Source organism: Rattus norvegicus, chromosome 18 (genome assembly GCF_036323735.1).
Source record: "Rattus norvegicus strain BN/NHsdMcwi chromosome 18, GRCr8, whole genome shotgun sequence".
NCBI classification, from domain to species: domain Eukaryota; kingdom Metazoa; phylum Chordata; class Mammalia; order Rodentia; family Muridae; genus Rattus; species Rattus norvegicus.
In genome coordinates, this window is record NC_086036.1 from 56,295,909 (window position 1) to 56,318,329 (window position 22,421).

The 22,421-nt window shown below is 48.8% G+C and overlaps 1 protein-coding gene across 1 annotated transcript; it reads right to left on the reverse strand.

Annotated features, from left to right (window-relative positions):
- Nucleotides 1–656: 656 nt before the first annotated feature.
- Myoz3 (myozenin 3) lies at nucleotides 657–20,674 on the reverse strand. The gene is made up of 7 exons (NM_001400829.1): nucleotides 20,513–20,674; nucleotides 19,013–19,074; nucleotides 8,014–8,168; nucleotides 6,893–6,946; nucleotides 6,649–6,790; nucleotides 6,234–6,399; nucleotides 657–3,272 (listed from the first exon to the last, which is right to left on the reverse strand). Exons 2-7 carry the CDS (start codon nucleotides 19,071–19,073, stop codon nucleotides 3,104–3,106), a joined length of 747 nt encoding a protein of 248 aa, NP_001387758.1. The 5' UTR covers nucleotide 19,074; nucleotides 20,513–20,674; the 3' UTR covers nucleotides 657–3,103.
- Nucleotides 20,675–22,421: the final 1,747 nt, after the last annotated feature.

Here is a 22,421-nt window from a genome sequence, read left to right on the forward strand (position 1 = left end):
TCAGCGCACTGACCTGCATCCCACACTTCTCTCAAAGCCCTCAAAGGCATACCCACAAGTGTCTGCCCTGCTCTGAGCACTTCCCTCCTGCAGCCAAGCTGGTTCAGATGAGCTGGTGCAAACCTCCTTTGCCATTGCTGCCCGAATGTGCTGCCAGGAAAAGCTCTGAGCTGTTGTAGTGACCTCTCGTGCTTTCTGCCCTTTTCCCAACTGGGATACTCTGTGGGAACTTGAGGTTTGTTAGTTCTTCATGTGTAATGCAGTGAAGTTGTCTGTTGGCCTTTTTAGGATTATTGGTGGTCCTAGGACCTGAAATTAACTTGTTTAAAGAAGGGATCGTTTTAATAGAACGTACACGGGAGAGCATGTAAAACACAGATATACAACAGACTTGAACTGTTTTAATGTGGACATCTGTCTAGCAGTCAGCTAGGTCTAGAAATAGAGAACTTCCAGTCATTCACATCCACAAACCCTTCCCACCACTGTTCTGTCTCCATACAGGTAATTGTTTGGCTTGCCTTGTTCACCACTGTGCTTCTGAGAGGTGTCCTTGTGGTCACGTGGGACTAGTTCACCATCATTGCTGCTAGCTCTAATACCAGGCTTCTCGATGTTTTTGTTTTGTCTTGATACTTTATATAAAGGATATAAAGTTAGGTTTGATGAAAGACTTGGTAGATCCCCAAAATGCTTGAAATGTTTATTTGCTTTCTCGGGATCCAAACTTTTTCTGGTTGAGTAACAGCACGTATGCGGTGGTTCCATTAAAGACTAGCAGTTTGCCTACAGTCTGCAGGAGTGGAGAATACAGGGGAGAAGGTGCATGGCATGGGCCATGCTGGACACTATTAAGTAACAAAAATCACGGCAGATTGAAGGACCTACTTTGGGATGCAGGACCCCCACCTCCCGAATCTTTTCTGTGCTGTCAGATAGGTTTCCTTCCAGAGAGCTACACAAGCCATCCAAGAAGTCCTACTATCCAGATAGTGTTGGTCTTCAGATTATGGAAACTTGGCTTTGACAGCCCCAAATCCAAGAGAAAACACCTCAAGATTCAGGCTACTGGTTCCCTGAAACCAGGAAAGGCAGTAAAACTCCACAGAGTAAAAGAAAAAAAAATGCATCCACTGCGCCATCCAGCCTGGCCAAGGGTTCCTGCCAAAAGGAGCCCTCCCATCATCAGCCTCAGGCTGACCTGAGTCCTGCATCCTCACAGCCCGCTTCATAAGTGGCATCCACTGCGGATCTATTCCAACAGAACGGGTAACGCAAGAAACCCGACATGGAGGCCCTGTGACTGTCCTATACTGTGCTCTCGAGTCCTGCAGAAGACCTACACTTGTCCTTGTCTTACAGGCGCAGAAGCAGAGGCTCGTGTGTGAAGTGGCTTTCCCAAGCTCATACCACTCAGATTAACCAAATCCCAACTAGTGGGATACCCAAGCCCCCACTATTAAACCCTAAATCACAAAACAGGACACCGCTCCACGACTCCAGAATGGGTGAGCGTCAGCTCAGTCAGAGCAGTGGTTCTCTTTGATGGAATCCTTCACGGACTCTGTCTCTTCAGCTCTGCTCCTTTCGGTCTAGAGACTGGATAGCCACATCTGTGGAGCAGAGTATGGCGAGCGCCACCAAGGCATTGTCCACACTCTACAATTAGCAGTCGCAGCCCCATCACTTGGACTAGAATCTGTACAGAATGGAGGACGGGATGGTGTCATTACGTGTCCTACTTTGTAGCTGTTCTATAAAGGACATCACAGGCTGACACCCTCCACTCCCTTAATCCCCTCCTGCTCCTTGTGCCTTGTGGACATCCTAGTGTCTAGCATCACTCCTGGGTGCTACACAGCAACCACTGAGGCCATTGCTAACTCCTTGTCCCTTTAGCCTCTGTCTCTACTACAGCCTCGCCTCTCCAAAACACCGCACTTCAATACCCAGCTCAAAACATACCAAAAATGACCTTTTATCACAATCTTATTTTCTTGGTGGGCTCTTGTTCCTTCTCTAAGGTCTGGTTCAAGCCTTCTGGGAACTTTGTGAAATCCCACCAGCTCACTTGGGGTTCTTCTCTTCCCAGTTACTTTGTTCTCAGCTGTCAGTATATACCTGCCTTACAAACCGTCTTCCTGTCATGGCCTTCCTGAGACCTGGGCCTGGCACCATCCAGCATGGGGCATGTTTCAGAAACGCTGGGAGCATGTACAGATGACAGCTAATGGGGTGCACGTCTGTCAATCAGCAGCTAAGATAGTCTCTTGTAGCCCAGGCTGGCCTTAAATTCACCATCTAGTCAAGGATGACCTCAAACTTCCGATTTTAATAATATGTGCTGCTGAAGCGAGCACAGACCTCAAACTTCCAATCCTCTTGCCTGTGTCTGCCGAGTGCTGGGATTTTAGGCATAACCCCACTAAGCCTAGTTAATGTGGTGCTAGGATGAAGCCCAGGGTTTGGTGCGTGTTAGGCTTGTTAGGCAAGCGTTCTACAAACAGCTGCATTCCCAAGTTACTCCTTCCTAATAATCAGGACAATCTACACATAGACGGACTACTACTGAGCATCCTGTCATCAGGGAAGTGACAGCTGCTGGGGTCAGGCAGAGGCAGGCATGGCTGTCACTTCCTACAGACACACATCACAGGCAGGTTACACGGGTCACCTGGAGTACTTGATACTAGCTCCTGTCACAGGCCAATCTGAGACTGAGTCTGGGGCAGGTTCCAAATCCACATTAGATGATACAATGTTTGATACACATCCGCTTTGAGGATTAATGAACTCATTGACCTTTGAACTGCTGTATCTAATAACGTTCAGGGTGTGAAAGCTCTTTATGTGCTGAGGTCAGCCTCTAATGCCGACTTTGTAATCCTAGCACGTGGGATGCTGAGGCAAGGCCAGGTGGGGCTATGAGTTCCACGCCAATCTAGGCTACAGGGTGAGATCCTGTCTCAGTAAAGGGAGAAATGAAATACTTGGGGTTGGGGGCTGGGTATAGGAGGAAAGAAAGAAAGAAAAGCAAGCAAGGTCAGACAAGCATAACGTTTCTTGGGCCTCGAGCCCAGGGAATTGTAGCTTCAGGCTGAGGCTACAGCTCCTCAGACTCCGGGAGCTTCCGGACCCAGCCCTGAGCAACCCTGTTGAAATTGGGTCTGAGGCGGAGAAGTTCCAAGCCACTGAAGGGCTCCGGGACAAAGGGGGTGCCTGCGTGGAAAATGGCCTCCCCAACATGGGGTCCTCCAAATGGCACTGGGGTCCTGGAAGAGAAACAGGAAAGGAGAGCTGTAAGAAGGAGGGTTAACAGGTTGGGGATTTAGCTCAGTGGTAGAGCGCTTGCCTAGCAAGCACAAGGCCCTGGGTTCGGTCCCCAGCTCCGGAAAAAAAAAAAAAGAAAAAAAAAAAGAAAAGAAAAGAAAAAAAGAAGGAGGGTTAACAGACAGGTGCTTATGTGTGGTCTCTTGAGGCCTCAGTTTCCCCTTCTAGGCAGCAAAGTTCTGTGCGATCATTAACTGGTGTCCTTACTTCTGCCCTGTCCAAATCTGCTCCTTGTTGAAGTAAATGGGAGATTTCTAGTTAGAAGTGCTGTAGGCAAAGTTTCATGTTCCCCTCCAGTCAGTGCCAGAAGAGAACACTGGAGAGTGGATTTCTCTTTCCTTATCTCACTTCCCCTTACAACAAAATACCTACAACATGGAGGACTGAGGAGGACCTCCAGAGAATCATCAAAACACAAGTGACAAGCAGAATCCAGAACAATGCCTCTCCCAAGTACCCCATCCCCCCCAAGACCGCCAAAGGAGGACGCTAAAGTTAATGAGGGGGGCAGGGGTGAAGCTCCACTCGTCCCCAGGTATGTTGGTGTGTGTCCCACCCCACCCCACCCCACCCCGGCAGAGGACAAATTGACAGAATCTTTTTAAATCTGAAAATGTGTAAACTGTCATCCAGCAACTCTGTCTCAAAGCATATGGCTGGAGGAGGCTCCTGCATGCTCTCGTGAAGAAGCTGAGAGCAGGGCATTAACAAGCGGGGGAACAGCCTCCACCTTCTGATGTAGGGGTGGACAAGCCAGAGCCATATCGTGACTCAAGGGAAATAGAATCTATGTATGAGTGTGGTGGGTTTCAAAAGCACGAAGTTGCCTGAGAAAAGGCTACAAAATAAAACAAAGTATTTGTACGCAAATACAGGGGGGGAGGGGGAGAGAGGGGGGAGGGAGGGAGGGGGAGAGAGAGAGAGAGAGAAAGAGAGAGAGCGCAATGTCTCACACTCTTGTAAGCAGCTGCCCGGATGAACTTTCTGAGATCAGGGAATCCTGACCATCTTACTAACCACTGCAAAGCAAACAGGAATTAGAGAGTGGCCCACACACAGATCCTGTCTTTACTTCACGGTCATGTCCACTCTGGACTCCCAGATGTCCCTGCCTCTGGCTACAGTCTTCTACATATCTCTAAGATCTCCGCCACCACACCTAGGGACAGCCGTGATTCTCTTTTTCATTTGTAGTTGGCTAACACTGTATGTGATTTTTAAGTCTTTTCCCAGGAAAGAGCAGTGCTGGGCATTGAACATGAAGCCCCATGCACACTAGGCAAGGGCTGGATTGCCCAGTTGCATCTACAACCCTTTGAAGAAATACTGAAAGCAATACTCCTGTAGCTCTCCTGCAGCGGGGAGCAGTGGGAAAGGGTGGAACTGTAAACCTCACCCAGGGCCTGGGAGCCTGCCAGGGCAGTACTACTTGTGGGGTCTACCCCAGCTAAACCCTGCAGGAACAGGCTAGCAGTGTTTGAGCCCAGCAGGCCTCACAGCCATAACTGGGAATCCAGCATCTTGGTTGGGTCCTGCTTGTCCACCAGAACGCTATTCTCTGCTACCTCAGGTGCTCCTTCTGTCTCAGAAGAGGCCTCTTTAGCACCCTCCTGCTGCCCAGAAGTGTACCTCAGCTGCCATTCTGAGACAAACCAGTGGAAAGTGCCTGCAAGTCATCCAAACTCACGCCAGCAGTGAGGACTGAGCCCACTGTGCAGCTGAATAGATGATCAGGCAGTGGGCAAGGACCTAGGAGGGCCAGCAGTTGAGCATGGTGGATAACCTGAGGCCCAGTCCGTCCTGTCAATGCCTCTTGCCCAATCAGCTGTTAAAGTCAGCAAGTCCCTCTCTAGCTGTGCATCCTCAAGGACCCCCTCCTTCTGTCCTTTTTCTCAGGATGGAAGTGTCTGCCTCACGATCTTCATGTGTGGACCCTTCTTGTTCTCTCTCACTGCAGCCCAAACCAGAGCAACATGTTCAGAAACAGCCCTGAGGACAAGGAAGCCAAGTGATGCGACATCACCTCTGCTGGTGCTCCTCTCCAGATCCACCTTCAGCTGGGACTCCTGCTCTGCTTTTGGGCTTCCAGAACAGTGTTCCCCACGTTCCCTCCCAATTGACCCATCCCCAACATTTCTACCTAAACAGCTATGTCTGTAGCGAACCCCAGTAGCTTCTTATCTGACAGAAACTTTTCCTAGGACCTCTCATGCTATCTCCATAGCAACCTTGTGCACATGGGAATGCTTCCTTTCACAGATGGAGTAACAGAGGGGCAGAGAGGTTACGTTGCTTGTTCAAGACCACACAGCTAGGTCTGGCATCTGCATTTTTTTTTTTAAAGCCTGAGTTAAGTCCATACATTAAGCCAGTATAGACCACTTCCTTCAGCAGACCTCAATTCTGCTATTTCCTGCTTTCCACAGCCTTGAAGCCACCTTCCGGCCCTTTCCCATACTCCTGGTGAAAGATAAAGCAGGGGGAGGCCTAGAACTGGTGAGATGTGGAAGTGTCCTCAGAAAAGAACAGAACTTTCATCCGAGAGCAATACAGCCCAGACTTCCGGGACTTGAAGCCCCGTGATGCCCCTTCCTCCCAGTTCTGTGACTTAGAAGAGAGTTCATATCCCTGAGCCCAGTCTCTACCTTTGTAAAATGACTTGAATCTGGGCCACACCCAAATATGTGATGGAGGTGTGGCATATTCATCTTTTACACATACACACACACACACCACATGCACGCACACACGCACGCACGCACGCACGCACGCATGGGCACTAATTGAACACCGTTGTTCTAGCAAGATCTCAGTAAACATCTACAAAGTTCTGGCGCTAGCGCTAGCAAGCAGAAAGTATTCAGGCCTCCCCACCCTGTGTGTCCCACTCAGCCTGGCTTTACTTGTTGAAGTTGCGATAGTCGCGGGGGATGGGAGTGTGACTTCTGCTGCCACTCGGGTAGTAGTCTCGGTAGCTGATGAACTCCTGCCAAGGGCAACGGTACCCTTTGGGGATGGCGGTGTGGTTGAACTTCTCCGGTGGGACGCCCTTCAGTGGCTCCGCATAGCCTGCGGGCGAAATGGCATTGGTGACAGGCGAGGCCTGGGCTCTATCTCCTTATCTCCCACATCCCTGGGGAGAATGGTAAGGCCAGGAGAGTGGAATCAAGAGAGCAGAGATGGGTTGGGGTGCATGAGGAGAGGCACAGCCTCCGGATCCGAGGACTCAGGGAGGTCTCCAGCGGTGGGAGTCTAGCCTGCACTGTGTAACCAATCTGGGTTGCTTGCTGACTCAGAGCCATCGGGACAGCTGCTCACCTGGTGCCAGGACGCTTGGACTACGAACAGACCCAGTCCCAGCCGCTCCAGGATGGGCGATTCCGGAGTCCCCAGGTGACCCCTGGAACACGTGCGTGTGCGTCTCGGAGTGGTGGTTCTGCTCCTCCAAGCCATTGGGAACCTAAGCACAGGATCAGACTCGCAGAGGGTAATGGCCAGGTGCCCACTAGCAGCCAGGTCCCCTCCCATAGCTGTTCCTGGGGGAAGGGCCCCTCCTCCTCACCGTTGCCACCGCTGCTCTGCCAGCCGCTTTCCCTCGGGCACTACCCGCCAGGATCTATGGGGGAAATAAATGGGTAGGGACGCTCAGCAGAGCAAGAAGCCAGGATTTAATCATCACTACCTAAGGGATGGGGAGGGGAATGAAGGAACAGGGAGCTTGGGGATGTAGGAAGAATGAGTTGATGGTTTGCTGCAATGAGTCAGTGCCATTGTAGTGTAGTGGAGAAATAACAACAGCATTCATTGCTACTGTAAACTAGAGTCAATATAAGACACTGTCTCAGTTCCCTTCTGGGGGCAGAGGGTGGGGGTAGGATGACCGCGTGTATGATAATGGTTTCACATCCCACCTCATACATGTGGGACCCTTGGGAAGCACTGTCTCAGGCATCTGGCAAAGTAGCCACTCCTTAACTTTATTAGTATTTTCTAAAATTACCTGCCACCTGCCAAACATTATTTTATTGTATTTTGAGGCAGGATTACTTATGTAGCCTAGGCTGGTTTTGAACTTGTTCTGTGACCAAGGACAATCTTGAAACCCTGATCCCCTACTTATACCTCCCAGACACTACAGTTACAGGTGTGAAACACCACACTGGTTTTGTGTGTTGCTGAGGGTACAACCCAGGGTTTCTTGCGTGCTAGGCAAGCACTCAACCAGTTGAGCTGCACTATCCCCCATTCTTAATTTTGTCTACTGGCCAATGCTTCTAGGGCAGCGGTTGTCAACCTGTGGATCAGGGCCCCTTTTGCAAACCTCCATGTCTAAAAGTATTCACATTATGATTCATAACAATAGCAAAATCCCAGCTATAAAACAGCAGCAATAATAATGTTACGGTTGGGGGACCACCACAACATGAGGCGCTATATATTAAAGGGTCATGGTTTCAGGAAGGTTGAGAACCATCGTTCTATGGCCTTCTTCTGTATTTCCTCCCTAAGACCAAGCCGAAGTCTGAACTGCATCTGACACGAAGTCAACGACTCTGTGCATAATCTACTGGGTGCACGAAAGGGACACACCGCTCCCCACCACCTACCACCCGCCATCCACAGAGGTCCGCTCTGGCTCCCTCTTGGCTTGGTTTCCCCGAGAGCGCTCAATGGCTTACTCACACCCTGCAAGCTTTCTGAGAGCTCGAAGGTAAACTTCTGCACCCGGCGCTGCCTCTTCTGAAAGAGGAGGGATCCTCGGTTGTTTCGTAGAGACAGCTCCTCTATCATTAGGTCCTGAGGCACACTCAGCTTCTTCCCCAGGTCCAGCGAAGGGACTGTGGGAGCATTCAGAGAGGGCTCTTACTACCTCACCTCAAGGAGGCCCCACCAATACCCCAGGACAGCCTCAACTAAGAAAACTTCTACATCAGATTAGCCAAGTCTGCGGGACATTTTCTTGGCTCTGCGGGACATTTTCTTGGCTGGTGTGTTACTGTTCCCGCTCCACTCCCCTTCCCTTGATTGGTGGGGTGGGTTCAGAGAACTCAGGCTGCGGGTGAGCTTGGCGAGAAACAGACTTCTCAGGAGGCAGGCTTCACTGAGCAGCTCATTTAATTGGGAAACCAAAGGCTATTAAAGCCTTTGGAGAACCGGTAGAGCGTTTGGGGGTGAGTGTACATATCTGGCTGGGGCTAAGGTGCCGGGAATGCCTTATTTACATGAAGAGGAATTCCAGGTGCTTGCTGGACACGACTTTATCAGGAAAGAAGAAGTTTAATCTGTTAACCACGTAACCCTCAGGCTACTTGACCACCTCAAGGTTGGCAAAGGTGGGGCTATAAGACTGCATGCCCAGAGACATGCAGGCCCTGGAAGAGATTTTCAGGGTGCAGACACTCCCGGATCTCAATCTTGCTCCAGGAGGACTCCCCTGCTAGCATGACTTTTCAGCTCCATAATGTGGGAAGGCCCAGCCCACTGTGAGCGATCACAGCGCTGGGCAGGTGGTCCTGAGTAGTATAAGGAAGCTGTTGAAAACAAGCCAGTAAGCAGCACCCCTCCATGAGTCTCTACTTCAGTTCCTGCCTCTGTGTTCCTGCTCAGATTCCCTCCATGATGACCTGTGACAGCGGAAACATAGAAGCCAACAAAATCTTTCTGCCCCCAGTTACTTTTGGTAAGGGTGTCTTTATCACAGCTTTAGAAAGGAAACTAAGAAATGTTTCCTTTACCTAAGTTACTTACTATCTTAGGGTTTTATTGTCTCCACACCATAGCCCAAAGGAAAGTTGGGGAGGAAAGGGTTTGTTTTACACTTCCAGATGCTAATCCATCATTGGAAGAAGTCAAGGCAGGAGCTCAAGCAGGGCTGAAACTTGGAGGCAAGAGTTGATGCAAAGGCCATGGAGGGTATTGCTTATTGGCTTGCTTCCCATGGCTCCCTCAACCAGCTTTCTTAAAGAATTCAAGACACCAGCCCAGGGATGGCAGCACCCATCATGGGCTGGGCCCTCCCACCTTGATCACTGAGAAAATGCCCTCCAGTTGGATTTCATGGAAGCATTTTCTCAGCTGAGGCTCACTTCTCTCATTAACCTGTATCAAGTCGACACCCAAAACAAGCCAGTACAACTGACCCATTGTCAACTTGACACACAAACATACTACCATTAAAACCATAAATTCTTCCTGTCTTATTCATTCCCAAGATCTCACATTAAAAATAACTTTTAAAAGTCTCACAGTTTTTAACAAATTCAAACACATTAAAATTTCAGTCTCTTTTAAAATATCCAGTCTCTCTAAAAACCCAAAAACCTCTTCTAAAAGTTCAAGATCTTTCAGCTGGGCAGCCTGTAAAATTCAAAATTAAATATCTTCTTCAAGAGGGAAGAACCAGGCCACAGTCACACTCTGAACCAAGCAAAACTAAGCTCTTAACAGTATCAATAACTCGAAGTCCAGTGTCTGGGATCCACACATGATATTCTGGGTTCCACTAAAGGACTTGGGTCACTTCTCCAGCTTTGCCCTCTGTAGCACACACAACTTGTCTTTTGGCTCTAACTGGCTCCTCTCCACTGCAGCTGCTGTTCTTGGTGGTCATCTCATGGTACTGGCATCTCCAAAAAGCTGGGCTCTTCCGCTGCAACTGGGCCACACTTTCATCAATAGCCTGTCATGAGTTCTCTTCCTGATGCCAAGCCTCAGCTTCTTTGCATGACCCCTTCAGTCCTGGTCCTTCAACTGCCACTGAGGCTGCACCTTCACCAGTGACCTTTCCTGACTTCTCACAGTGCCAAGCGTCAGCTGCTCTCCATGACCTCTTCACGCTCTCAAAACCAGAACCACCTGGGTGATCTTACACATTACCAAGTCTAGGTGCCAAAACACGGTACAACCTTGGTCACTTCTGGAGCACAGCTTTTCTGTGCTCTCAGGAAACACTTCCCAGAAGGTTTCACCCCAGTGATGCTGGCCTCTTCTTGATCACTGCCCTACTTTCTTAGCTCCAGCTGACCAGCATCAAGTGTCCCAGTAGCACAAAGGTTGCACTTTAGTGGTTCTTGCCTCTTGTTAAATCAAAGCCCCAGCAGCCAGAACCACAGAAAATCTTAAATCAAAATCGCAAATGGCCCTGATTTTTTTTAAAGATTTATTTATTTTGTGTATGTGAATACACTGTTGCTGTCTTCAGACACACCAGAAGAGGGTGTTGGATTTCATTACAATAGATGTGAGCCACCATGTAGTTTCTGGGAATTGAACTCAGGTCCTCTGGAAGAGCAGTCAGTGCTCTTAAACCGTTGAACCGTCTCTCCAGCCTGGCCCTGAAAGTTTTTAATCTTCCCTCTGAAATGTCACAAGTCAGGCCTCCATCTTCGGCACTGTTCTTCCAAGCTTTGACAGAACATTCCACTGGGGCCTCAAACCACTAGGTTCTTTTAGCCTAAAGTTCCAAAGTCCCTCCACAGTTCTCCCCAACCATGGTCAGGTCTGTCACAGCCATACCCCACTGCATTGAAACCAGCCTGTCTTAGGATTTCCATTGCTGTGATGAAACCCCATGACCAAAAAAGCAAGTTGGAAGGATTTTCTCAGCTGAGGCTCCTCCCTCTCTGAGTACTCTAACCTGGATCAAGTTGACACACAAAACCAGCCAGCACAGTTACCTGGTTTTATTCAAACTCTCCCAATTGTCTGAAAACAATTAAGAATGTTATAAAGGACTACGTCCAAGGCTGGGCTGGGCTACATTGTAAGTACTGTGAAAACAAACACCAGAAGTAACAACAACATTCCAGGGCCATAGTGGCCCCTGCCTTTAATCTCAGCACTCAGGTGGCAGAGGCAGACAGATCTCTGAGTTCAAAGCCAGCCTGATCTACAGAGTGAGTTCCAGGACAGCCAGGGATACACAGAAAAACCCTGTCATGAAACAAACAAACAAACAAACAAACAAAAAACAAAAAGAAAAAACAAAAACCAGATACCAACAAAAGCAACAACGTCACACAAAGGCACCTTTTCAGTCTGAGGAATCTTACAGATATTCAGGTAGAAATACCAAGAAGGGGGGCTGGGGATTTAGCTCAGTGGTAGAGCGCTTACCTAGGAAGCGCAAGGCCCTGGGTTCGGTCCCCAGCTCCGAAAAAAAAAAAAAGAACCAAAAAAAAAAAAAAAAAAAAAAAAAGAAATACCAAGAAGGAACTTGAAAGTGTTAGGCTAATGTTCAAAGGGGGAAAAAAAAGCCTAGAGATCAAAATTGCATCATAAGCTTATAAACAATATTTTATTTTCACTTTTCTCACCCTTTCCCCTCATTTTTGTTGTTTTTATTATATCCATCCATTAGTAAGTTCTAGGAGGTGGCCCATGCCATACCAAACGTGGCGGCCAGAGAAGACCTGCAGGAGTCAGCCCTCTTACTCCATCCTCTGGGTCGCAGGTTGTCAGACTTGGCAGCCAAATGCTCTTACCCACTGTGTTTCGAGACAGTCTCATGTGGCCCCAGGCTGTCCCTGAATTTGCTACCTAGCTGAGGATTGCCATGAACAATGTCTGCCTCGTGTTGCTTTTCAATGAAGAACGTTATGTTTATGCCTCTTCTCATGGTTAGAATCAGTCATTATCCCCACTTAGAGGATATTCGGGGTTGTTGACTGTCCTTAAGCGTTCAGATCCCAAACCCTCTGCCTGTGTTTCCCTAAGAGCAAAAGACATAAGTATATATATTTAACCAACAAAGGAAGTTCCCTGGAAGACAACAAATCGATGGTGGTGGAAGAGGGCTCTATGTGGGCATCTTAGCTAACATTACCAGTCTTCAACATCTGATATCGGGTGGGGGCGTCATTCAGCGGGAGAGCATTTCCCAGCAAGTGAAAGACCCTAAGGGCAATCTCTTCTAGTACAGAATTATGTGTGTGTGTGTGTGTGTGTGTGTGTGTGTGTGTGTGTGTGTATAATCAGACACCACCAACTCTCCTGTGTCAACAGGTGAATAAATGCCCTTTTAGGCTGGTAGGCTGGATGCAGTCGGGAAGGAAGCAATACAAATACAGAGAACCAATGACTTAACATAGCTTAGGTGGAGGAGAAAAATACCCTGGAATCCTAGGGGAGCCAGCAAGGCAGAAATAGGGAGAAAGGGTACCTGAAACACTTCAGAGACAAGAGCCCAGCCCAAGGAGTCAAATTCTGCTGACATGTCAAAGCAGATGAGACCTGGAAAGTGACCATCGGAGTTTTCAAGTTGGGTCAGTGGTAAACTCCACTAAAGCAATGTCCACAGAGCGTTTGGGTGTGCAAGTGTGGCAGGAGGGGCTCAAGAGAAAACGGACAGTGGAATAAAGGGGTGAAGAGCTAGAAATAGGATGCGGAAATGTCTGTGAGTGCAGCTGTGCAGCGGTCTAGTTTCTTCAGACAAGAGGAGAAAGAAAGGAAGGAAGGAAGGAAGGAAGGAAGGAAGGAAGGAGGAAGGAAGGAGGGAAGGAAGGAAGGAAAGAGAGGGATTATTTTAGATTGAGTAATATTTAAGAAATATAGCAACCAAATAAGAACTGTGCACCTCGCTTGGGTCCTGATTAAAACTACAAATGGGGGTGGAGAGAGAGTCCAACGTTTAAGAACGCTGGCTGCCCTGGCTGAGAACTCAGGTTCAATTCCTCAAACCATCAAGGCAGCTCACACCCGGCTGAAATTTCAGTTGCAGGGTGGGTTCAGTGTGTGTTCACTGCCCTCTTCTGGCCACTGCCAGAACTGCATGATTGTGGTACACAAACATGTACGCAAAAACACGCCGCCGCCCCCCCCCCCCCCAATACAAATAAGTAAGGCTTTAAAAGTTGTGCTTTCTTTGAGACAGGGCTTCTCTGGGTAGTCTTGGGTGTCTTGGAACTGGCTCTGTACAAACAGACTGCACTTGATCTTAGCCAAAAGGCCGAGAAACGATGTGTACAAACAGACTGAACTTGAACTCAGAGATGTGCCTACCTCTGCCTCCCAGTTGCTGTGATTAAAGGTGTGTGCCTCCACTGCCCAGCTTAAAAACTTTAAAAACTACTAAATGTAGTTATAAAATAAAATAAAATAATTAAATTAAATCTGAATATCGAGTAGTTCTTAGATGCCACTCAATTATTATTGCTGCTACCGTTCAATGTGCTAATGTTTTTTGTGACAAACAGGGACTGTTATTTTTGTTCCTCAGGTTGTAGAATCTGGGGAGGGGGTGGTGACATGCTCTTCAGGGGAAGTATCTCGAGCTTCTGTGTCAATTTTGGAATCTATAATAAAGGAGGTCTGTGGGACTTGTATCCTAGCTCCATTTGTGTTCAGAAATTAGGAAAGTAAAAGTGTTAGTAAAGCATGTCCCCTGCTCTAAAGGGCAGTGGTCACGGGCAGTTGTGGAATCGGGAAGGAGGGGCTTTTCATGAAGGGCATGGATAGTAACTGTCAATGCAAGAGATGGAGGGAAGACGACGAAGGAGTGTTCTCGAGCCTGCGGTGAAGGGAGCAGGTGTCCTCAGCCCAGCTGCAGAATGGGATCACACAGGTGTGCACACTGCCTCACAAGTGTTCTGCGTTAGCCACTTCACCATTCTCCTTGTGACAAGAATATGGGAGGTGGTCGTGGAAACTTACAAGGGGTTGGGGGACTGCCAAACTCGAAGCATGGCAGGGTGTACGGACTGCAGAGACAGGCGGATGCAGCTACTAGAGGCATAGGCCATGCACATGTGTGCCACCAACCACCCCATTCAATGGGATTCCTAACAGATACTAAGAACAGAAGGGGAGTTTGTCCTTCTGTCAACAGAATGTGTGGCACACACCTGTACCAGCACCTAAGGAGCAGGAGGATCAGGAGTTAAAGTTATCCTTGGCTAATATAGCAAGTTCAAGGACAGCCTGGGCTACAGGCAACCTTGAGGTAAAGAACACACAGGAGCATCAGCAGAACCACAGCTAAGCTCCGGTTTGCACACTCAGACCCTCCGTTCAAGGGTCCCACCTAAGACAACCTTTGGGACAACCATCATGAATTAATTGGTCGGGTAAATATGACACATCCCAAACAAGATGTGCTACGGAAGCAAGTGGATGGGATGCAGCGAGATAAATTATCCTAGAATGGAAAGAATCCTGTGGTATGCTGCTGAGTGAAAAAGAAAGCCAGTAGGAGAATGCGGAGCGCTCTTGGTGCCGCCTTCTAGGATATTGGTGAGAATTTGACATTGGGCTAGGACAAGGAAGTAGACTCAAGATGAATACAGCTGAGGGATGTGTTGCTTGTATCTTAAAAAAAAAAATGATTATATACACTGTAGCTGTCTTCAGACACACCAGAAGAGGGCATCAGATCCCATTACAGATGGTTGCGAGCCACCATGTGGTTGCTGGAATTTGAGCTCAGGACCTCTGGAAGAGCAGCCAGTGCTCTTAACCACTGAGCCATCTCTCCAGCCCATGATCTTTGTATCTTGATAAGTCTTGTTAAGACCCTGAATACAGTAATCATGGGACTTTTTTTAATGCTTTGTTTGTTCCTAAACTACTCTGTTTATGCCTTGCTTGTTCCTTGACTACTTTGTTTATGCCTTGGGACTGACCGTATTCTTTGTATGCACCTAGAATGATATAAAAGCAGACTGGGAGAAAAAAAAAAACTACCTGAGCTTCAGAACTGGTTGGAGTCATTTTATAGTGTTGTCTAATTGTCTTTTTCTTTTTAATCCTCACTCTTTCCCTGGAGATCCTGTTGACTGTCTGAGCTGGCTTGGTCGAGAGAACACGGTCCATGCACTTGCATTCATATAAAAATGTAGAGGAGAAAATTTTACACCAGTAAAAATTATACTGACAGAGGTTAACGAATTCAAATTGTTTCATTCACGTGTGTTTTCTTTGAATTTTTCAAAACCCATTATTTTATGTATGGATGTTTTCCCTGAATGTGCACCTGTGTACCACAGGCATACAATAGCCACAGAACCCAGAAGAGAGTGTCAGATCCCTTAGAACTGAAGCTGCAAACCGCTGTGAGCCCCCATGTGGATTCTCGGAATTGAGTCCCGGTTGTCTGGAAGAACAGCCAGTGCTCGTAACCACTGAGCCATCTCTCTGGGCACTTGTCTGAATATTGTCACTGGCTAAATTATTTACAGAACCACCATAGAAGCATCGTATCTAGAGACAGAGAGATCAACAGTGAGATCCCAACTGTGTTATGGACCAGTCACCTGGCTCCTCTGAGCCCTCTTTCTGGTCTGCAGAACTGGCATGATAATAAGTAATTTAGAGCTGTTGTGGCTCAGCTGGCTTAGTGCAAAAAGGTTTCTACAGAGTGTCTAACCCACAGAGCCAAGTAATAATGGTAAGTGCTTTGACTGTTACTGCCTTTTTTTTTTTTGGTTTTTGGTCTTGGTTTTTCAAGGCAGGGTTTCTCTGTGTAGTGTCCTGCTATCCCTGATCTCATTCTGTAGATCAAGGTGGCCGCAAACTAGGAGATCTGCCTGCCTCTGTCTCCTGAATCCTGGGATTAAAGAGCGTGCCACCACTGCCTGGAGATTGCTACTGCTTTTCGGTGGCTACTTTTAATTTTAAAATGACATTAGTATATTTGGTGGTGCGGGGGTTTGAATATGCTTGGCCCAAGGAGTTGCACTATTAGGAGGTGTGGCCTTGCTGGAGTGGGTGTGGCCTTGTTAGAGGAAGTGCGTCACTGTGGTAGGTTTGAGACTCACCTCCTAGCCATGTGAGAGTTGGTCTTCTCTGTTTTGCCTTTGAAACAAGGTGTAGAACTGTCAGCTCCTCCTGCACCATGGCTGCCTGGACGCTGCCATGCTTCCTGCCTTGATGATAATGGACTGAACCCCTGAACCTGTAAGCCAGCCCCAGTTAAATGTTGTTCTTATAAGAGTTGCCTTGGGGGTTGGGGATTTAGCTCAGTGGTAGAGCGCTTGCCTAGGAAGCGCAAGGCCCTGGGTTCGGTCCCCAGCTCCGAAAAAAAGAACCAAAAAAAAAAAAAAAAAAAAAGAGTTGCCTTGGACATGGTGTCTGTTCACAGTGATGGGAACCCTAAGACAGGTGGTTTGATGAAAAAATGTCTCCCATAGGCACAGTATTTAAAACTTGATCCCTAGTTGGTGGCACTGATAAGAAACTTTGAGGAGATAGAACTTGCCGGAGGAAGTGTTTCGCCTGGGGGCTGTCTTCGAGGGACTGAAGCATCACCCCACTCCCAGAGCTTTCTCTCTGCTTTATGCATGTGCTTGAAGGTGTATTCTTTCAGCTTCCTGCTCCAGCTGCCTGCTGCGATGCCTCCCCCATCCATCCCGGATTCTCTCTGGATAACTGCAAGTGGTCTTTGTCATAGATTTCCATCACAGCCACACAAGATAACTAATACAGTGTCTTGATAATAATCATGGGCGGTATAAATTCTGTGTGTCGCTGTTTGGGGGGGGGGGCTGTGATTAACTCCATGGACAAGAGGCGTAAAATGCACTGCATGACTCTACCAGGGTAGCATCAATGCTTGACAGCGTTTGCACATGTGCGCACACGGAGTCACGGGGACACAGCCTGGGAGTGGGACTCGGTGCTAGAGTGCTTATCTAGCACACGAGAAGTCTTTGAGCTTCGGTACCCAAGGGGGTGGGTCACAAAACCAGGAAAACAACCAAAAGATGAAGGAACACGCAAGGTCAGTTAGAAGAATAATTCACGGGGTTGGGGACTTAGCTCAGCGGTAGAGCGCTTGCCTAGCAAGCACAAGGCCCTGGGTTTGATCCTCAGCTCCGAAAAAAAAAAAAAGAAAAAAAAAAAAAGAAGAAGAAGAACTCACACATGTAAAGCCATACAGGACAGAGGCTGTAGCTCAATTGTTGGGGTTTGCTTAGAATGCACTAGGCACTGATTCCCAGTGCCACATAAAACCGGCATGGAGACTGGAGAGATAGGTCAATGGGTAAGAGCATGTATGAGCATGAGGTCCTGAGTTTAGGTCCCAGGACCTGCGTAAAATGCTGCACAGCTAAAACCCCAGCCCTGCTGGAGGGCAGAGATGGAAGGGTCCTGTGGGCCTGCCGGCTAGTCAGCCTAGCTCTAGTTTTAGTGGAAGACCCTGTGTGATGTTTTGTATATGCCTGGCCCAGGAAGTGGAACTATCAGGAGGAGTGGCCTTCTTAGAGTAGGTGTATCACTGTAGTTGTGGGCTTAAGACCCTCACCCTAACTGCCTGGAAGCCAGTCTTCTGCTAGCAGCCTTCAGATGAAGATGTAGAACTCAGCTCCTCCTGCACCAGGCCTGCCTGGATGCCGCCATGTTCCTGCCTTGATGATAATGGAGTGAACCTCTGAACCTGTAAGCCAGCCCCAATGAAGTGTCCTTTCTAAGAGTTACCTAGGTCACAGGGTCTGTTCACAGCAGTGACACCCTAACTAAGACACCCTGTGTCAAAGGAATAGCTGAAAATGATACAACAGGGAACCCAATGTCCTCCCCTGGATTCCACCTGCTCCTGCTCCCCCAGGCCCCTCTCCCAAACACATTGTACTCTCTAAGGTCATTGTCAGCCCTATAGCAAGTTTGAAGTTAACCTGAGATATATAGGATCCTGAGTAAAAAAAAATATTATTTTCTTAAAATATATTTGAAGCCATACCGTATGATTGTGGAGTCCTTTAGTCTCTAACCCTAGCTAAGAAGCAAAGAAGGTGCGGAGCAAACATTTATCAGAGCGTCTCTGCTGCCATCTGGGCCAGTGACCTGGCACTTATCCAGAAGGTGTGGGCCCCACCCCAACTACCACACCAAACCATAGCCACACCCAGGAGCTGAGGCTATCAACCTGGATTTTTTTTTCTTTTTAAGATTTATTTATTTATTATATATAAGTACACTGTAGCTGTCTTCAGACACACCAGAAGAGGGCATCAGATCTCATTACAGATGGCTGAGAGCTACCATGTGGTTGCTGGGATTTGAACTCAGGACCTCTGGAAGAGCAGTCAGTGCTCCTAACCACTGAGCCATCTCACCAGCCTTGGATCTGGATTTTAATCAGCCACATGGAACCACTAAGGCCACATGAAAACCTGAAACTCCCACCTTAGCTGGATTAATTTTTAGAATGTTTGAAGTGCTCTAATAAACTCCATGGTTATTGTGGAAGTTCTTGAAGGTACCTTGTGAAGTTGCTGAGTGTGGATTTTAAGTGATTTTGTTTTCATAAAATTGAGACACATTTTAGTAAAATAGTTTGAGTCTAGCTGAGCCACCTTCCCTCCAGTCCCTCCATGCCCCACCACACACACAATCCTATTCCCAGAAATGGGGCTGGGCTACCTGTCCTGCCCTGAGGCCTAAGTGTGACCCATAGTTGAGTTGAATCTGGGACCAATCCTTGGAGCTCAGCTTGGCCTTAGAGAGGGCTGGGTACAATGCGGTCTTGGAACCGAGGTTCAGTCTGGGATACTCCTCTGTACCCTGTATCTGTAAGATAGGGTTTGTTCCCACAAAGCTTCAGAAAGTATGGCCAGTGACATACTCCACAGACATGTCTAGGGGCTACTGTGAAACCCCCACTTGCTTGCCAGCCCCGGGGCCAGCAGGGCAGGCTCAAATGGCCATAATCTGGGACCAAAAAGGCAGAGGACTGGAGTCACCTTACCTGGATCAGCAAGGTCCCCTGGGACAGCCATCACTGGCTCCTTCTGCTCCTTGGGGATCATCCTGTGGAGGAGAAACTCCCACAAATAGCACAAGAAACCTCTTCTCCCAAGACATCCTCTAAGTCCTTGCCACTCAGCCCCAGCCCTGAGCTGAACACAGTCACAAGCAAAGACTGGGGTTGAAGGACGTTTAAGGTCTCTATGTGAAGGAGGAGACGGTGGACCAAGGAGGCCACACGAATCGGAAGCCAGTTCTCTGGGAAGTCACTCCCTTTAAGGGCTTCTTCCTAGGGTCCGTCCCCATGCCTGGGGCTTCAGGGTGGGGTAGGTGGGACCTTGGGCACCATTGCCACCTGCTCACCTAATTGGAGGCTAATAGAGGTTGGGGATCATGAGTCAGGCCAGGGCTACCCTGGGGTCGGGACACTGGTACTTGGTCCTGAGGCTAGTCCAATCAGATGGGCAGAGTCATCACATCCTGGCCCACCATCTCTCTACCTTTGCTCTAATTCCATGGCAGCAGAGATATTGCAGGTGAATGCCAGTAGAACCACCTCACTCTGCCAGCCCCATCTGCCGTGCCCTTTGCAACTTTCTCCTTTTGGAAGTCTGGCCCTGCCCACCCGTCTTACCTCCATTCCCAGCACCACCACAAGCCTGCAGCCCTCAGCTATCCCTACCTGCCATCTCATCTCTTACACTCCCTCCATCCCTCCCCTTCATTTCTTAATGCTTTCCAGGAATCTCGAAGCAGATTGACAAATGCAGTCCCCAGGGAACATGCGTGGGTCCCCAACCCAGTTTCCCTAACATGGGTCAGAAAAGGGGACCCCAACTTCAGTCCCTCATCCCTGCCTGCCCCTGCCAGCCTTCCTCTCTATGGCTTTTACGTCTTTCCATCCTCTGCCTGTGTCCCCACACCCAATAGGACCCTTGTGAACACTGAGCTGAGTCCAATAGGCTCCGCTGGCTTTCTCTGCAAGTACGGACGGGTTATTTGCCAGCTCTGTGCCTCAGTTTCCCCCTTTGTAATTTAACAGCATTGTTTGGACTAAACTATAAGAATGGGCTTCGGGGTGTCTACAGACCTCTAAAAATGAACACAAATCTGAGCGTGTCTGCACACTGTCGAGGGTTAGGGTCACAAGATAACTGACAAAAACCAACTAAGACTTATCTGGGTTAGAATGCCACAGTCAGATCTGTCCCCAAATAAACAGTCACAGGGTCTGAAAAAGGTCTCAAATGTTCAGGGAGTTGTTTCTCTGCAGACTAAGAAGAGATATCAGCTACCTCTCCCTTACCTTTAACCCCAGCCTTCCCACCTGATGTCCAGGACCCTGCAGCATACAACTCCCTTCCTCCTAATGCAGTGCCTAGGCCTCTGTAATGCCCAGACTCCCCCGATCCCTTGCAAGGCCCTGAAAATTACCTTATCTTCTCTACCCACTCCCCCTATGCCCCAAGATCTCCCAAAGATGAGAGGGCAATGCCTGTACCTGATGGGGCCACAGTAGGTGGGAAGAATGTCTACCCCTCAGGATTAACACTTCCGGGAGCTGGAGCTCTAGGGCCTGTGTCCACTGCAGTCTCCCAGGTCAGCGGTCAGTGAGCAGGGTGTGCCCTACAGCCAGTACTGGCTTCAGCTGACAAGAATCATTCTTGTCTTGTCCGTGGGTCACAGCCTTATTTCGGGCTGCAACAGGAGCCGGGGCCAGATGCTTAAAGCACTGGGCTCTGGGGAAGACAGGTGCCCCGGCAGCGGGCCCTTGCAAACAGAAGGGCTTGCACCCCCTGGCTACACACATCCACATTAGAACTCTTCAGTTACCTGGGAATGCTGGGGATTGGCTGCGTTTGCCGAAACATGGTAACTATTCTATCCCTAGTGTTCAAGTGTAATGCCTAATAGAAATTCAACAGATGTTTGCTGGCTGTCACATGGGTGGATGGAGAAATAAATGAATGAATATCTTGTCCCTCCTTCCCTCCCTCCAGTCTCCTTCCCTCCCTTACCCTGTCTCCTTCCCTTCCTCCTGACTCCTTCCCTTCCATCTCCTTTCCTCATGCCTTCCTTACCTCCCCTCCTCCTTCTCTCCCTCCCTGCTATCTTCTCATATTCCCTGAGCCTCTATCCAGGGACTAAAACCAAATATGCCAAGACTCATTTTCAAGGAGCTCAGCTAGCTCAGACTCCAGTGAGTAAACAATCTGAGCTGTATCCTGAGCATTGCTCTGAGAGAGCTCATGGGGCTGAGAACATAGGGCCAGCTCAGCCCAGAGCCTGGAAAGGCATCCCAGAGGAGGAGGCACTGGCACTGGATCTTGGACGATGCAGGATTCATGGGAGCGCACCAGGCAGAGGGGCCAGGGACCCAGCAGGCAGAGGGCAGATCTCTCACAAAGACAGTTGTGGGTTGGCAAGGAGGGCTAGAGCTTGGGACTGAGGGTGGTGCTGGGAACTGAGAGAGGTGGGCAAGGGCTGGTTTTCCAAAAGGAAATTGTGTTATAAAGGGCTGAGGAAGAGGTTAAGCTGGTGGACTGTGGCGATCAGATTGACAGAGACAGATCTGCTCTGCACTGTGTTTGTAGGGGGCCAGACTAGAGGCTGAGAGACTGGTAGCCAAGAGTGAGATGGGGTGGCTGGCTAAGGGCAGAGACAGAGAGGTGAAGAGGAGCAAGGGACATTGAGGGGCACTTAGATAATGCCCACATCTTGGAGAGGGTCTGGAAATGGAAGCTAAGTAGGCGGGGTCAGATGGTAAGCTCATTCCATCTCTGATGAATCAGTTTGAGGTACTGAGCACTGGGCAAGAGATGAGGGAGTAACGGTACCAGCAGGCTGTCAGCTCCTGACTGTACTCAGGGCAGGTTCCAACAGAAGTAATGATCTATTAGAGCAACACTCAATCCCAGGGAGGGGTGGGCCCTGCAAGAGCTCCCTGGATCCAGGGTGGTAAGCACCCGACTCCATCAGTTCAGATGGTCCCAGCTAGACCATTCTGACACCATGGGCTCTGCTTGAAACTCAGCTTTCTAACCCCTTGGGTTGCTCAGGCCAATCTCTGCCGGGCCGGAATCTAGAGCAGTGGTTCTCAATCTTCCTAATGCTACAACCCTTTAAAACGTTTCCTTGTCTTGTGGTGACCCCATAAAATAATTTTTGTCTCTACTCCATAACTGTAATTTTGCTATTGTCATGAATCGTGATGTAAATATGTTTCCTGATGGTCTTGGGTGACCCCTGTGAAATGCCCAATCAACCCCCCAAAGGGACTGAGACCCACAGGTTGAGAACCACTGATCTAGAGGGTAGGGCTAACGGATATCCTCACCTAGAAGTGGGAACACAATCCCTCTCTCTGGCCCATGGAGAGAGCAGGACCCTGACGAACCTGGTCTCTCTCA